The 15,677-nt window shown below is 39.2% G+C and overlaps 1 protein-coding gene across 4 annotated transcripts in view; it reads left to right on the forward strand.

The window, feature by feature from the left end:
• The window catches only part of DAAM1 (dishevelled associated activator of morphogenesis 1), a 166,189-nt gene that overhangs the window by 111,459 nt on the left and 39,053 nt on the right, over positions 1–15,677 (forward strand). For all 4 annotated transcript variants that reach the window (XM_026000599.2, XM_026000601.2, XM_026000600.2 and 1 more), the window contains exons 5-15: positions 4,091–4,185; positions 6,456–6,789; positions 7,380–7,490; positions 7,610–7,713; positions 8,901–8,967; positions 9,195–9,312; positions 9,745–9,883; positions 10,170–10,228; positions 13,280–13,467; positions 14,002–14,301; positions 14,607–14,714. In XM_026000599.2, coding sequence (XP_025856384.1) covers positions 4,091–4,185; positions 6,456–6,789; positions 7,380–7,490; positions 7,610–7,713; positions 8,901–8,967; positions 9,195–9,312; positions 9,745–9,883; positions 10,170–10,228; positions 13,280–13,467; positions 14,002–14,301; positions 14,607–14,714 — 1,623 coding nt within the window. The remainder of the gene's footprint in view (positions 1–4,090; positions 4,186–6,455; positions 6,790–7,379; positions 7,491–7,609; positions 7,714–8,900; positions 8,968–9,194; positions 9,313–9,744; positions 9,884–10,169; positions 10,229–13,279; positions 13,468–14,001; positions 14,302–14,606; positions 14,715–15,677) is intronic.

Below are 15,677 nucleotides of genomic sequence, written 5' to 3' on the forward strand. Positions count from 1 at the left end.
CTAGTAAATGTGAATGGGGCTGTATAAATTATAGAAGAAACTGCATAAGCTTTTGCCCTGAGGATTTCTAGTCTAAAAGGACAGCAGAAAAGAGTATCCAAAGCCTCCTAGTACAAGGCATCCTACACAATGGCAAAGATGAGAAAAGGGTGATCTCAGCATTTGTATGAATATGTTAGCAAAGTGTGGGGCTTGTGATGACCATCAGGGATCTTCTATGCATAGCTCAAGCAGTAATAATTTAGAGCCATTTACATTTCCTGCTTGTGAAGGTTAGTTTCTAAATTCTTGTTCCTGGCTGTTAGGGGGATAAAAGAGCTGTGGGGCAGGCTGGCTTTCTTTCTAATTAAGCCAGCATTGTTTGATGTAACAAGGGAAGTTGCTTCTTCGTTAATGAATTCACTTCTATAAAGGGAGAAGTACTAAATACTCTGGCATTTTCTTTTCTTCAAATTTGAGGGGGGCAATTAAGTTAATTTGTCATTTAGTGACTTAATCCATGCCTTGTGTAGAGTCAACCTGGCCATTTCCTGCACTAGAAGGTCTATGATGTGCCAGTAGGAGGCATTTCTTTAAGAGCCTCCTTTCTCCTTCGACCAGCTCCTTGGACAACCCTGTGCTGCAGTCATGAGTCATCTACATTTTAATTATATTTGCTTCCAAGTCCGAAATCCTTTCCAAGAGTATCTCAAGGCAATTAAATTGTCAGTCACTTTGCTATTTTTTATGTGTTTAACACCTAACAAAGCTTTGTAATGTTCCTTTAAGGACAGAGCTGGCCTCTTTCTAGGGTTAAAGGTAAAAAGCAGTAACAAATCCTGAGTTAATGAGACCTCAGAACTCCTGCATATGTAAAGAACAAGGAAGTCTGATGAGACCAAAAACCCTATGCTGAATTTTCTGCTTTTCTCACCAAATGTGTTGCTGCCACCTCCTCCTCCTAGAGTCAGGCTGATCTCTCTGCTAACTGTATTGGAGAATTCCCAATGACACACAGCAGAGATCCTGAGACATTGTCCCTGGGGACTGGAAAGACTTATACAGTGTCTCCAAATCCTTTCATGGCTCAGCAGCTCAACTTGAGCTCTTTAGCTTAGGGATTTGTTGAAGGGGATTTATCCACATTGTTATCATCTATTGTCTTCAGCATCACTAGCTACTACTGCTTTTGAGTGTGCACCATGTGACAGGCAGTCTAACAGGCACTTTACATGTTGTTTTAAATCCTTACAAGCCCCCTGTGCTATAAGTGCTATTTATAGATAAGGAGTCTGGGACTTGGAAGAAGGTTACCTTGCCCAAGGTCATCTAATTAGGAACAGTAGAACTGGAATTTAAACCTATCAGTCCGAGCTCAAAGATTCCTTTCTAATTTGCCTCTCACTCAGTTTTTAAAACCCTTTGGTGAGTAAAAGAGGCCGGGTAATCCCCCACCCCCCCCAACTTGTCTGAGGTGGGGCAGGCATCTGTTTTCTTTAATGTGTCCAGGGTCGATGAACAGTCCGGGTCGAGAACTGCAGCACTTACTGGTCTATGAAACACCGAACAAGTTCAGTTCCTTTACATCAGCTTCTTAACAAGAATGCTTTGTTCTTTAAAGTACCCCTGAGTGATCTGTTGGCTTTTAAAGAGTGAAAAACAGTATAATAAAAGTACAGCCCAACAGGTTCAAGAAGGACCTGGGCTTCCTTTGTATGTGGCTTCTGCGTGCACTCTTGGGAGGACAGATGTGAGGTAAAGTGCAGTGTGTTTAGCAGCCTGGCTTACTGATTTCACACCAGGGAATGTTTCAAACAGAAGCTTAGCTCCAGACTCCCAGACAGGAATGATTTCTATGTGTAGTTTGTGTATCTCTCTTGGACCTGCATGTTCCAGTGTACATACACCTTAGTAGGTTTTATCAGAAGATCCTCTACCAAGAGGCACTTTATCCTTTGTCCGCTTCTCAGGTGAACAGGGATTTAGTAAGTGCCTAGAGACCCCACGGAGGCCACCACAAACCTGTCCTGTATATGGCAAGGTACACACTACATATTTGGCCTAGCATCTATCTAGAAAGGTAGGCATGTCTCCTTTTTTCTACGAAAAGCTACAAATCAGGTGTTCTTCCTAAATGTGAAGCTTGAAAGCTTTAGACTCCATATAACTTATTTTGAAAAGTCACATTAGAATTATCATGTTCGTCTGCTTATCCTCATTTTTTTTCTAAGTTTAAGGAACACAATCTTAGATTCAAATCTAAGTGTATCACATACAGAAAAGAGTGTGTTGCCTCTATTTTGAAAGGAAGGTAATGGTCCTCACACTGGGAAAGGAAATACTAATTTAATTTTCTTGACTTTTCATAAATCTCCCAGTTCTACTAGGGAGAGACATAATATAGTCTGTCTTTATTCAGATGTTCCACGGCACCGCACTACACTCCCCCCTCCAACAGTGTTAAAAGAATAAATATCTATATCTTCAGTATTAGCCATAATAAGAAATGTGTGTCTTTAATTTGGGTATAGTTTTGTGTGATTAAGCTTAGAAATAGGCAATGATGTTTGTAATCATCGTGATTCTGAGCTGCAGATTCAAAGTGATTGCTTCAGAGTCTAAACGAGTTCAGCTGTGCCATAGGAGATTAAACATACTTGGCTGAATTCGTGCTGAATTTTCCAGGCAATAGGTCTCACAGAGCCGTGAAGAAATTTATTGGCTATTTCTGCACACAGCTTCTTCCCCTACCATCCTCTCATCACAGCTGTCCAGGCTCATCACCAGCAAGAGGACAATGTCAGCAGAAACAGTAACACATTTGAAAAACGAGACTTCACTGATTTTTATTTCTGTTGCCTTAAATGATACTGATATATTTCTTTGGAGCTTTAACCCTCCTAATTGTGAAGTCAAATTTAGGTTTTAGTTAACATTTAGTTAGTTAATACTGGTACTATTAACTTGAAAAAATTAGATAAAATCACCCTTTGATGACTTGTGGCCCTGAAAGGAAGTGAGAGATTGGGTCATTGAGACACATAGATAAGAGCCAAACTTTTTTTCCCTCTCAATGCCCTAGTCTGTTTCCCAGCCATGCATTTTTACAGAATTGTTAACAGGTAAGAAGGCTGAAATTAGAAAAGCACACATTCAGAATAAGATGAAGGCAAGAGACCAGTGGTTCCATGGGTGGAGGCACCTGAGGCCATTAAGACTTAAGGATCCTTTTAATCCAACTAGGTGATCTTGGGCTCAAAGGAATGGGAAAGATCTTTTCACAAATATAAACTTTACTAGCATCCAGGACTGTACTGTCAACTGAGATCTACTTCCTTAGAGCCTTGTTCTTCAAATTGAGGTCTATAGACCTGCAGCATCAGGGCTGCATGGAAACTAGAAATGCAGCATCTTGGGCTTTACTCAGGACCTACCAAATCAGAACTCTTATTTTAACAAGATCCCCAGCTTATTCGTGTCCATATTAAAGTTTGGGAAGTGCTGCTCAACAGATCCCTGGGTGGGGAGGGTGTAAGCACCCCACTCCCTCCCTCACACACACCTGTAGCCAAATTTCCAAATGATGTTGAATCATTTCTAAAAGTGTTTACTCTGAAGGAATTGTCCTTCTTCGTATCATGTCTGATTTGATTCTTCCTCTTAAGTAATTGATGGAACAAAAAGTGTAAAAGATTCTACTTTTCGGCTTGAGGATGACACAAACCGCCTGGATTTGGTAGTGTTCTTAATGTTATTAGCTTTAGTTGCCAGAATACTGTATTTAACTGCAGAGCCAATCCTCTTTCTATCTAATATAGATAGTAATATTTTCACCAGAACTATAGTTGGACAAGTTAATCTCTACTGAAGATTTCTAAACATTTCTTAAAACTTTATCTAAAATTTGAAAGAACTTTTAGTAGAGATTACAAATCTGGAATTCTTAGTACTTTTGCTCTGTATTTTGGTTTTATAGTAATCCTAGTCATAGATTTATTGTTTTTTTTTATATATTAAAAGTAATAATAGCATGTAATCTGTGGACTTGTCTTGCTTATACCCTAATTGAATCATAGAATTTGAAGAGGTAACTTCAGTTTTCTTTGCATAGAGAAAATCTCTCCTGGCTTTAGAGAAGGAAGAGGAAGAAGAGAGAAGTAAAACTATAGAGAGTTTGAAGACAGCACTAAGGACAAAACCAATGAGGTAATTCTTTCTTGGGTAACATACTACTTGTCTTTTTTTTCTTCTTCTTCTTCTGTCCTTTCTTTCTCCCTTCTCTCTTACCCTACTTTCTTCTTTTTTTCTGCAATAGGAAGTCTTAGATTAAAAGCATTCAATTGAACCATGGATGGAATACTTTAATCATTGAACATTCAGTAAATTGATTTTCTTCAATTAAAAGATATGCACACAGCTGTTAAGATAGCTAAAATTAAAAAAAAAAAACAGACTAGAAAGTTTTGGTGCTGATGTAGAGAAATTGCAACCCTCATACATTGCTGGAAATAATGTAAAGTGGTGCAGCCACTTCAGGAAACAGTTGGACAGTTCCTTAGAATGTTGAACATAGTGTTGGCATATCACCTGACAATTCTACTCATTGCTATATAGCCAAGGTAACAGGAATGTTCATGTTAACAGTGTCCATAATGGCTGAAAAGTAGAAACAACCCAAATTCTGTCAGCTGATGAAGGGATCAACAGAATGTGATATATCCATACAATGAATTATTATTCAGCCCTAAAAAGGAATAGACTGTTGATAAATGCTGCAACATGGAAGAGCCTGAAAAATACTTACGCAAAGTGAAAGAAGCCAGATTTTAATGTTTAAAGAAAGACAACATATGGCATGATTCCATTTATATGAAATATCCAGAGAAGGCCACTCTGTACAGACAGAAAGATTAGTGGTTGCTTATGGTTGGGGAGAGGAGGGAAATAGTCTTTTGGGATGTTTTAGAGTGTTCTGAAATCAGATGCTGTCCGTGGTTGCCCAGCTCTGTGGATATCACTGAAATGTACATTTGAAAGTATGAGTTTCATGGCATGTGAATTATATCTCAATAAAACTGTTACTTCAAAGGGGGGGGCAGTCAGCCTCCACCATGTGTCTCCTACACCTTCATTTCCCATTGATTAGTCTTTAAGGTTTGGTGGGATGTTGGGGTGCTTATAGGTATATTTCATTAACATAGGAGCTATGAATGAAGCCAACTGTTTTCACCAGTGGGGCTATATCTGGGTCCTGTGACTACATGAAATGGCTGGAAAATAAAGATTTCCTTTTCTTTGTTTGACTATAAGATGCTAACTAAGAAAAATCTATTGATTTATCAAAATTTCTATGCAGTTGTATGACAGGTTTTGTAGCCAATCCTAACTACATCAGTATTTCCCTATTTGTGTTGTTTTGCATTCTCAGATGTTGATAGGTATCTAAGACTAAGTAGGTTTGGAAATTTCTGGAATAGTCATATAAACAAGTTCTGTTACTTCTGAAATTTTCAGAGCTTCACATATATATGTGCATTGTGAATTATTCTCATTGGTCAGCTTCACAGTAAATAAAGTGTCCTAGATATCAATTAACGTGCAGTAACAAAGGCTTGCTTTTGTTTTGTTTTAGCAGTTTATTATTTAGTTTTTTAAGTACGCTTCAGGCTCATCATGAGGCTTAAAATCAAGAGTCATGTTCTCTATGGACTAATCCAGCCAGTACCCTTTATTTGTTTTATATATAGGGATTCCAGTAGCATATCATACAAAAGAAGAGTTTTGCTACAAAATGTTAGCAATATAGATTATCATTTGTTTGACAGACAAATATCCTGGAGCTTTAGGATGCTCTTTGACTTGCATTGATATGGGTCAACAGTTAACGTAAAGGAGATTAGAGGCTGGTGTTAAAATGACACAGGATCAGCAGATAACCTTTTTTTTTTTAATTTAAAGATTTTATTTATTTTTTGAGAGAGAGCATGAGCAGGAGGGAAGTCGTTGGGAGAGGCAGAGGGAGAAGGAGAAGCAGACTCCCCACTGAGCAGAGAGCCTGACATAGAGTTGGATACCAGGACCCAGAGATGATGACCTGAACTGAAGGCAGATGCTTAACTGACTGAGCCACCCAGGTGCCCCTGGATCAGCAGATGACTTTAACTTAAGACACATATTCTGAGTGTGTTCTGGTTCCTGATTTACTGTGGCTGTATAATCATTCATTGGTTCTTTGTATCAGTTGAGATCTGTTTATTTCAAATAGAGATTATTTCACATTTCTGGTAGACCTAACCGTTGGGTTTGTGCTGAGGAAGAGGTCAGGAATTAAGAAGACTTCATCAATGTAGCTCTTTGGTACTACAAGAACTACATACCTCTTCCTTTCTCCTGCCATTGCAAAACTTTTCCAAGGGCTATTAGAAAATTCCAAAGGTACCTAAGTCTGATACATTTTAATGTTCTTCTCCTGCCAGGTTTGTAACCAGATTCATCGACTTGGATGGCCTGTCATGTATTCTCAACTTTCTAAAGACCATGGACTACGAGACCTCAGAGTCTCGAATACATACCTCTCTCATTGGATGTATAAAGGCACTAATGAACAACTCTCAAGGTCGGGCTCATGTCCTGGCTCACTCTGAGAGTATTAATGTGATTGCTCAGAGTCTGAGCACAGAGAACATTAAAACAAAGGTGGCCGTGCTGGAAATCTTGGGCGCCGTGTGCCTGGTTCCCGGGGGCCACAAGAAGGTTCTGCAGGCCATGCTGCACTACCAGAAGTATGCCAGCGAAAGAACCCGCTTTCAGGTGGGCATGCTCCCTTGCCACTTTGTCATTCACCCCTTCCAACAGGTGTTTTCCTGAAGGGGGAACATAACTTAAGATTTCTCTCTGTGGTGATTACTTTTCAAGTTTCTTCCTCTTGGGTTTTAGAATATGTTTTCAATAGTTTATCAATCTGGGATTTTAGATTTACTGAATTTTGAAAATGTGGTTCTGCTTCCTAAACATTACATAGCACATATCTTTCAAATCCACTAAATGTAGCATTCCCTGAAAATTTTACAGGTTACCATTCTTAATTTACTATCAATATAAACAGTGAGATTATGTCACCATATTTATACTCAGATATAAAAAGTAAGCCAAGTCAACAAAGCACAGTCTTTTGTTATTTGTATACATGTATAAATGAACATATGTAATGGTAGGAATTTTGAAAGTAGAGTTTTTTGAACTAATTTTAAGAAAAATAAAAGATGGCTTTCTTTGGATCCATGTAATCCTGACTAAACACAAAATTTTTAAAATTTACTTCTGAGTTATAAAAATTAATAAAATGACTTTAAGATTGCTAATGATTCAATCCTTTGTTTTTATATTTGTATCCTTGGTAGACATTAATTAATGACTTGGATAAAAGCACAGGGCGGTATCGAGATGAAGTGAGTCTCAAGACTGCCATCATGTCCTTCATCAATGCAGTGCTAAGCCAAGGCGCGGGAGTGGTAAGGACCTTCTGTACTGCTGTTGAAAACATGTAGTATTAAAGAATAATCTTTTTTAAAAAGATTTCGGTGTAGTCCAAAAAGCACAAATATGTATTTTATTACCCTCTCACTTTCAGGAAAGTTTGGACTTTAGACTTCATCTTCGCTATGAATTTCTGATGTTAGGAATTCAACCTGTAATAGATAAACTAAGGGAACATGAAAATTCAACATTAGATAGGTAAGTCAAACTGTTATCATCTGAGGTAGTTCATGCTTTTTCCATGTGTGTGTGCCTGTGAACTTTCTGTAACATAAGGTACTGGCCCCTGAATACTAGTTCAACTAGTGGTGCTTTTATGTAAGACTTTCTCAGTGAAAGAAGCAGCATATTGTACAGAGCACTTAATGTGGGTTCTGGCATCATACTGAATCCACATCCTTGTCCTGCATCTTAACCTGCTATGAATTCTGGTCGAGTTACTCAATTTTTCTGAATCTTAACTTTTGTTTTGTTTTGTTTTGTTTTTGAGAAATAGTGATGTAGTGATAATAATAATGATGACAACTATCTTTTATGAGTGGTTAGAAAGATTGACTATAAAACACAGCATCACTTGGCACCTTTGATAGGCATTCTATGAATGTGAATTTTCACTCTCTTATTCATTTGCACTTGTTTGCAATCATTTTACTACTTCTAAGATATCTCACTAGCTCTCAGATCTTTCCTTCTACCATTCTTCTCCCTCATTCATATACTCTAACATGCTCTTCTCCTTAGTATTGTATGAACATGTTAAAATACTCTTGCCCCAGGGCCTTTGCATTTGCCGTTTTTCTCAGCACTCAAAGATCTTCCTACAGATGTCCAAATTTCTTATTCCCTTATACCTGTCAGACCTTTTCCAGCCAGTGTGTATACACAACTCACCTCACCTCCCCTCATTCTCTTTTGCCTTTACCCTGATGTATTTGTCTTCATAGAACTTATCATCCCTAGTGTCTAAAATACATAGAAGGGGCTCAATAAATATTTAAATGAATAGGTTAATGGCGTGAATATTTATTTTGTGGTCTTAATTCATCAGTCAGGCAAGTGTAGATATTTGGGTAGGTTTTTCCATAAATGGAGTCTGTGAGCAGAATCTGGACTTGATGGTTTTGAGTTTGATAGACCTTTATTAATTGTCTACTATGTACTAGGAATCCTAGGCTTTTAAGTTTGTCTCTTATTGTTATTTCAGTCAGAGTATGTCTTTTTCCTTAGAACATAGTTAAGCAAAGGCATTCAAATTTTGTCTTATTTCTTTTAGAGAAATCTCTGAATATTTAGGAAAAGCCTTAGTATTAACGTCCTGATTCCTAAGTGCTTGTGTTTAGAGTATGTCCTACTTTTTTAATAGCTTCTCTTTTATTGGATTTCAGGCATTTAGATTTTTTTGAAATGCTCCGAAATGAAGATGAGCTAGAATTTGCCAAAAGATTTGAACTGGTATGTATGCTCACAATTAACTGTGATTTAACTCATCAACTCATGGAATTTCCCTGGTGTAACATATGTTAAGTTGACATGGACTGGGTATAACCAAAGAGCAAAATCAAAGTTCTGTTTTGCTACCTAAGTGGCAGGATTAGCTCTATTTGCCTTGGATTTGCTTTGCATTGCAGGTATTGAGGATATTGGGTGTTTGACTTAGATTTCTTTTTCATATGGAATAGGTTCACATAGACACAAAAAGTGCGACTCAGATGTTTGAGCTGACCAGGAAGAGGCTGACCCATAGTGAAGCTTACCCTCACTTCATGTCCATCCTGCACCACTGCCTCCAAATGCCTTGTGAGTGTGTTTGTGACTTACATGTGTGCTTTTGAATGTTTGGACATCATCCAAAGGGCTGTGTCTTCTGAATAGTGCTGATTAGGTTGGGTGCACACCAGGGATTCCAGACCTTGGTTTTATGACAGTCCAAAGTGTTTCCACACAGCTCAGGGGGTATTGTGACATTCCAAAAAAGAAATGAATTATCACCTACTTTGATTTTAAAAATAAATATATGCCTTGCAACACATTTCGAAAGGGGTAGAAAGTGCCTCTCAGTCACATAAATGATCATTGCATGTCAGAATTCCAGAGGCTATGAGAAGTGCTAGTGCAAATGTTGTAAACATCTCTGGGTCTGTGGCTCTGGTGGATGACTGCTATTGAAAAATACTCAACCTAGTTTAGAAACAACTTGAAGTGTTTTTCTATAATTCTTTTCTTTTTTAGACAAGAGAAGTGGCAACACCGTTCAGTATTGGCTACTACTAGATAGAATCGTACAGCAAATAGTTATTCAGAATGACAAAGGACAGGACCCCGACACCACACCTTTGGAAAACTTTAACATAAAGAATGTTGTACGGATGTAAGTTTCTTATTTCGCTGTCTGTGAGGTAATAGTCACCATGTAAGACATTTATTGTATCCTACTTTAAAGTAGCACCTGAGAGAACTGAAATGTTCTAGAGGCCAAATATGAGTTCCTCCATATACATATGTAATATATCTCAGTGACCTCTGAGTTTAAATGGTTTTCAAGCATGCTGAGGATTTTCTTCGCATTGGACTATTTTTTGTACCTAGAGAGCGTGTATTTTGGCAATGGGCCTTTTATGTTTTTTATAATGAATACTCCTTTAACTGTTATACAGGTTGGTTAATGAAAATGAAGTTAAGCAGTGGAAAGAACAAGCAGAAAAGATGAGAAAAGGTAAATAATGAGGCCCTGACAAGGGGGCATGTTACTGGTTATTGGGCAACTCTGCTCTGCATATTTTAGAAATTTGTGCTGATACTTCTTACTTTAGTGCATTAGTTTTTTCTATGTCATAAAGGCATTTTTGCCCTCTTTTCTCTTAAATGAAGCTATTTTAGTTGTCATACTGACTGCCAAATATTTTATCCTTTTATTATAATTATGTAAATTTTTTGGAAGACCTTATAGCATTTGCTTTTTGGTATTCATAAATTCAAATTTTCTTAACTGCCACTCCTTCCAGCCCTCCCCGCTACCCCATAACTGCTCTTTAAATCACACTAGGTTTTAAGATATGTAATAAAGAACATCATGAATGACCAGAATTTTAAAAGAAAAACTCAGGCCAGTTGATTCAGCAGCCCCATGCTCCACGTGACCTTAATTTGGCACCACTTATAAAAAGAAAAATCATCTAGAAAATCACTCACTGTTGTAGATAGATGCATTCATACACCAGCTCTTGGTGAGTATTTGAACATGTCTTTGGTATTAAGACTCAGCATCAGATGACAGGAGGGTCATTTGTGCCCATCACTGTGCCAGCCTCTCAGAGAGTGGATATGTTTCCTTCAAAATAACAGTAACTTAAAGTTGGTCCTTTTGTGAAAACAGTCCTATTCCTGGCCTCTGCTCTTTCTCTCTGCTGGTTAACTGACTTCCTTTTCCTTGTCCAAGTTATTTAGCCACAGCCAGTGAAACACAATAGCACTCACCCCGATAGTCAGTTTGTTGAAAAGAGGGTCCAAGAGATGCCAGAGCATTTCCTTTTCCCTTGTCGTATTTGTCCTTTTCCATTGAGCAGAAAAGCCAGGCCACTGATAGGGAAACTGCCAAACATGAAGTATACTTACAAGTCCCTCACGTGAATTCAGATTGTTCTCACATTGGTGAGGTTGCCACATACATTTTTATTAATAGATTCCAGAAGCTGCTATAGAAAGAAGAGAAATACTATAAAGTTTGGGGTGAAGAGATGATAACAAAGAGAAAATGATCGGGTGATACTTAAGGAGTATAGTCTAGAGCATGAGGATTAACATGTGCAAGTGGAGTAGAGTACACAGGACAGAAGCTTCAGAGTCCTTCAGTCATTTGTTCAGTGGATGCTTGTCAAATACTTGTATGCATTAGGTACTATGCTGGGCTCTTTGTGTATGCGTAGGCAGTCACATTCTCTTCTCCACTCTTCTCCTAAGATGAAGATCACGTCTAACTCACAAGGTTATTGCAAAGATTAAATGACAGAACAAATATAAAGACTCTAACACAGTGCCTGTCACATACCAGTTGCCTAGTAAATGATAGGGACTATGGTAGGATTCGGGTGGCTGAGGTGGTACAAGAGACAATAGCCAAGGTCAGTAGGGCCAAACAGGATTGTTTAAAGTGAGGTCACAGGGGGAGTATAAAGGAGGGGGTGTTATAGATAATTAATTAATTATCTATAAAAAAATTCTTTTCTGAAAGCTTCAAGTAGCAAGGCTGTATTATTATAGAGGGCACATGTTGATGAACTAGAGGGTGAAGGCTATGAGGAGATAGGAAGTTCTTTGGACCCTGAAAGGTAGAGATAAATGGATGTCCTTTGTGGAGAGAATCCTTTGACAGCAGCTTCCCAGACCTGGTATTACATCAGAATTTTCTAAGGAGCATCTGAAAACAAATTCCTAAGCCCTGTTCTCCAACCCATCCCCCCGCCCCCTGCATCCCCCATAGAACAGACTCCCAAGATATTAAAATCTCTCAGGTGGTTCTGAGGCACAGCTGGATTTGTCAAAGCTTCATGACCATAAGAGGCAAGTCTTAACAATTGTGGAAGAGAAGTGAAGTGGAGATAAAAGAAGGAAAATGGGGTGCAGTAAGGTACTTTATAGACAAATCTCTGAAGAAGTTGGGGACACATTTGCAAAGCAGAAGTGTATTGATGGTTATCTTAACTTCAAGGCTTTTAATGGCTTGAACTTTTTTCTGTAAGCTGATTTGGGGGGACTCAGAAGAGAGAAAGTAAAAGACGGAGAAAACAAGAATCTAAATGTGTTATCAGATTCAGAAATAGAGACTAATAATTCTGTGTAGCTCTGCCCCAGTGGATTATATCTCTAGTGGGTTTACTATATAAAAAGAGTAGGAATTGGGGCCAAGTATTTGAAATAAAAATCTGCAGCCTAAAATTCATTAGTCCTCTTTCCCAAAGCCTCTCTCACTCCTGTGAGGGCTGGAGTCAGTAGGCATATTGGCAGTGTAAATAAGCATTAGGCTAAATTGGATGCCTTGTTCCATTAGAGCAGGATTGGGAAGTCAGTAAAATTACAGCTGAGAGCTAATATTTTCTCCCCAGATTATAGTGATTCTTATGCTCTGCCCTTAAGGTTTTTAATGCTGAGATGATAACATTTGCTTTCACAAGTTTTAAGAGTTATTTGCCAGAAGCATGAGATAGTTCAAGTCCCAAGTAGCCTTCTGAGAGTAGAATGGGAGAAAGGACTCCATGTTGGGACAGACGCGATCTGGCATCAGCATTTCCTCACAGAGCAAGATCCTCCCTTTCAGTCCTGTGCTCTTTGGACACGAGCCAGAAACCTAGCTAATAAACAATGGCCTCTCTAGTTCTCATTTCTAATTTGTGAAAAGAGGCCCTTTTAATATTTGTTTTCCCTAGAGTGGTTAAAGGGGCATTTTTATGACAGGATCCTGAGCTAAGTACCAAATAGGCACCATTTTCTTCCACAAATAGGTGCTCACACTGTGTGCATCTTTGGAACTGTGACTTTAGGATCTCTTTTTCGGTATTTTACAAAATGTAGCTAATAATGCTGTTCATCTAAGGACCCCTCCGAGCACAAACACCCCTGAGCCCACAAGTCTTTCCCTTTGATGGAACAGAGAAATAATATTTACCTAATAAAGAGCCTCACAATCATCCTCAGCCAATTTTCTGTTTAGAGAAAGCACTTCAGCTTTGAAGAGTCCCCTATTTTCATGTCCCATTGTTTTCTTGTGTAGAGCACAATGAGTTACAACAGAAATTGGAAAAGAAAGAGCGTGAATGTGATGCCAAGACCCAAGAGAAGGAAGAGATGATGCAGACCTTAAATAAAATGAAAGAGAAACTTGAAAAGGAGACCAGTGAGCATAAGCAAGTCAAGCAGCAGGTGGCGGATCTCACAGCACAGCTCCACGAGCTCAGCAGGGTGAGGGCTGGGGCCACGGGCTGGGTCTTCTATTTCTGGGCAGCTGCCGAGGCCTCACTTACCCTAGAGCCCCTCACCTTAGGCAGACAGCTTCTGCCTGGGGATATAAGTCTTTGTGATTTATCACAGTGGTTATAAGACTCGCTCCCTTTGCTGTCATGTACGTTAGGCAGCAGAGGCGATGTGGGAGTGTGCATTTTTAGTACAGATCCTCTAATCGGAGCAAAGGGAATTACATTGATTTCTTGAAATGAAAACTGATCTTGTGAAAACCAAACCACGATGTTACAAGAAATAAGAGATATGTGAATAAATGCTTTACAAACAAGCACTGAGCTTCCAAATACAAAGGACTGACTCAGTAGTTCATGAAGGCCCTAAAGTCCATTGATTTACTGCCCCTTTATACCCATCTTCTCAGAAATGTCGATTTCTCTGCAGCATACATTTTAGGCAGAGTTGCAGACTCTCAGAATCATCCAGTGAATTTACTTCTTCCACTGACCTTCTCTTGTCCTATTTTTACCTTTTCAGAGAGCTGTCTGTGCTTCTGTCCCAGGTGGACCCTCACCTGGAGCCCCAGGGGGGCCCTTTCCTTCCTCTGTACCAGGGTCCCTCCTTCCGCCCCCACCACCTCCACCCCTGCCAGGTGGAATGCTTCCTCCTCCGCCCCCTCCCCTTCCTCCAGGTGGCCCTCCTCCTCCCCCGGGGCCTCCTCCATTAGGGGGGATCATGCCACCTCCTGGTGCTCCACTGGGTCTGGCACTCAAGAAGAAAAACATTCCTCAGCCCACAAATGCCCTGAAATCCTTCAATTGGTCCAAGCTGCCTGAGGTAAGCCATTTGTTCTAATTTTCCCTCTAATGGATAGCATTAGCAGCTCACTATGTTGTCACTGAAAAGGGAAACAGCCCTGGCTGTTAAATGATTTCATTTTCTAGTATGGACTTGGGTTCTCACTAGCTCAGATATTTACTTGACAAAGCTGAAATAAATGACATGTTGTTTGAAGCCAGCCCACTTTGAGCATCTGGTAGAATGAAAAATTGGGGAGAGCAGCACTTCTGAAAAAAATAACCACGTCTGTTCTTTTTATGTATAACTATAAACTCTAGCACTTATTAACTTGATATTTGCAGAATAAACTGGAAGGAACAGTATGGACCGAAATTGATGATTCAAAGGTCTTCAAAATTCTAGATCTTGAAGACCTGGAAAGAACTTTCTCTGCCTACCAAAGACAGCAGGTAACCATATGTACTCTCCAGGATGCTAAAAAAAAAAAAAAAATTAAAAAAATCATGTCCTGTGCACAGTCCCTGGGCTATCTGCCACACCATGATGTGATCGGCATCTTAGTTCTAGGCTATCTGTGTCTACCCTGGTATATTCCTGCAAAACAGCGTGTTGTGTATGTGTTTACATATGTGTCTAGATGCCCATCAGTTATGTGTGTGAACGTATTAAGCCACATACCCTGATGTGTGTTTGAGACCTTGTTGCCATTAGTGAAAGGGGTTCTGTATATTATTATCACTTATGCTTAGTCCAGAGGGGTCACCAGAAGAAAATATTAGTTGGAGAGGCACTTAACTTCTGTTGTTTCCTCATAGGGTTTGTTTCTCAAGCCATTTTAGATTGTCTATACACACACGCGTGCGCGCGCGCACACACACACATATATATATGTATGTATATGTATATATGTACTTGTATATATATTATATAAATCTAGTGGTTATTATCAGAAGTAGACTGCTTTTTGAAATAGATGGAACCTTTAGAAGCACAGAAATTTGTAAATAACTATAATTTGTCAACTAGCTGGAACCTTAGAGAGGAGTTTTTACTGTATGTCATGAACACAATAGGCTCAGAAGTGGGATTGGGAAGGCTGAGTAAGTTGGGGATGCAACTAATAGACATAGGACCAGAGAAGCTTCTGAAATATGAACAAAATGTTTGTGATACTAGTGAGAATTCTAGTGATACTCAATGCTTGCTCTAGTGATACTCAATCAACTCATGTTGATGTGGCCAGGTAGTGAGTATTATGCTGTAAGCCCTGGTCACATCTGAGTGGTACCTCTTACTCCTTTAAGAGGCCATCTTAGTAGATCCTTCTAACAGTGGACCAGAAGAGGGTCACAGCAAGGTGGCTGGGTACAAAGGATATCAGAAAAACAAGAAAAGGTGAGGTAGGATCTCAG

This window comes from Vulpes vulpes, chromosome 6 (assembly GCF_048418805.1).
Source record: "Vulpes vulpes isolate BD-2025 chromosome 6, VulVul3, whole genome shotgun sequence".
Taxonomy (NCBI): domain Eukaryota; kingdom Metazoa; phylum Chordata; class Mammalia; order Carnivora; family Canidae; genus Vulpes; species Vulpes vulpes.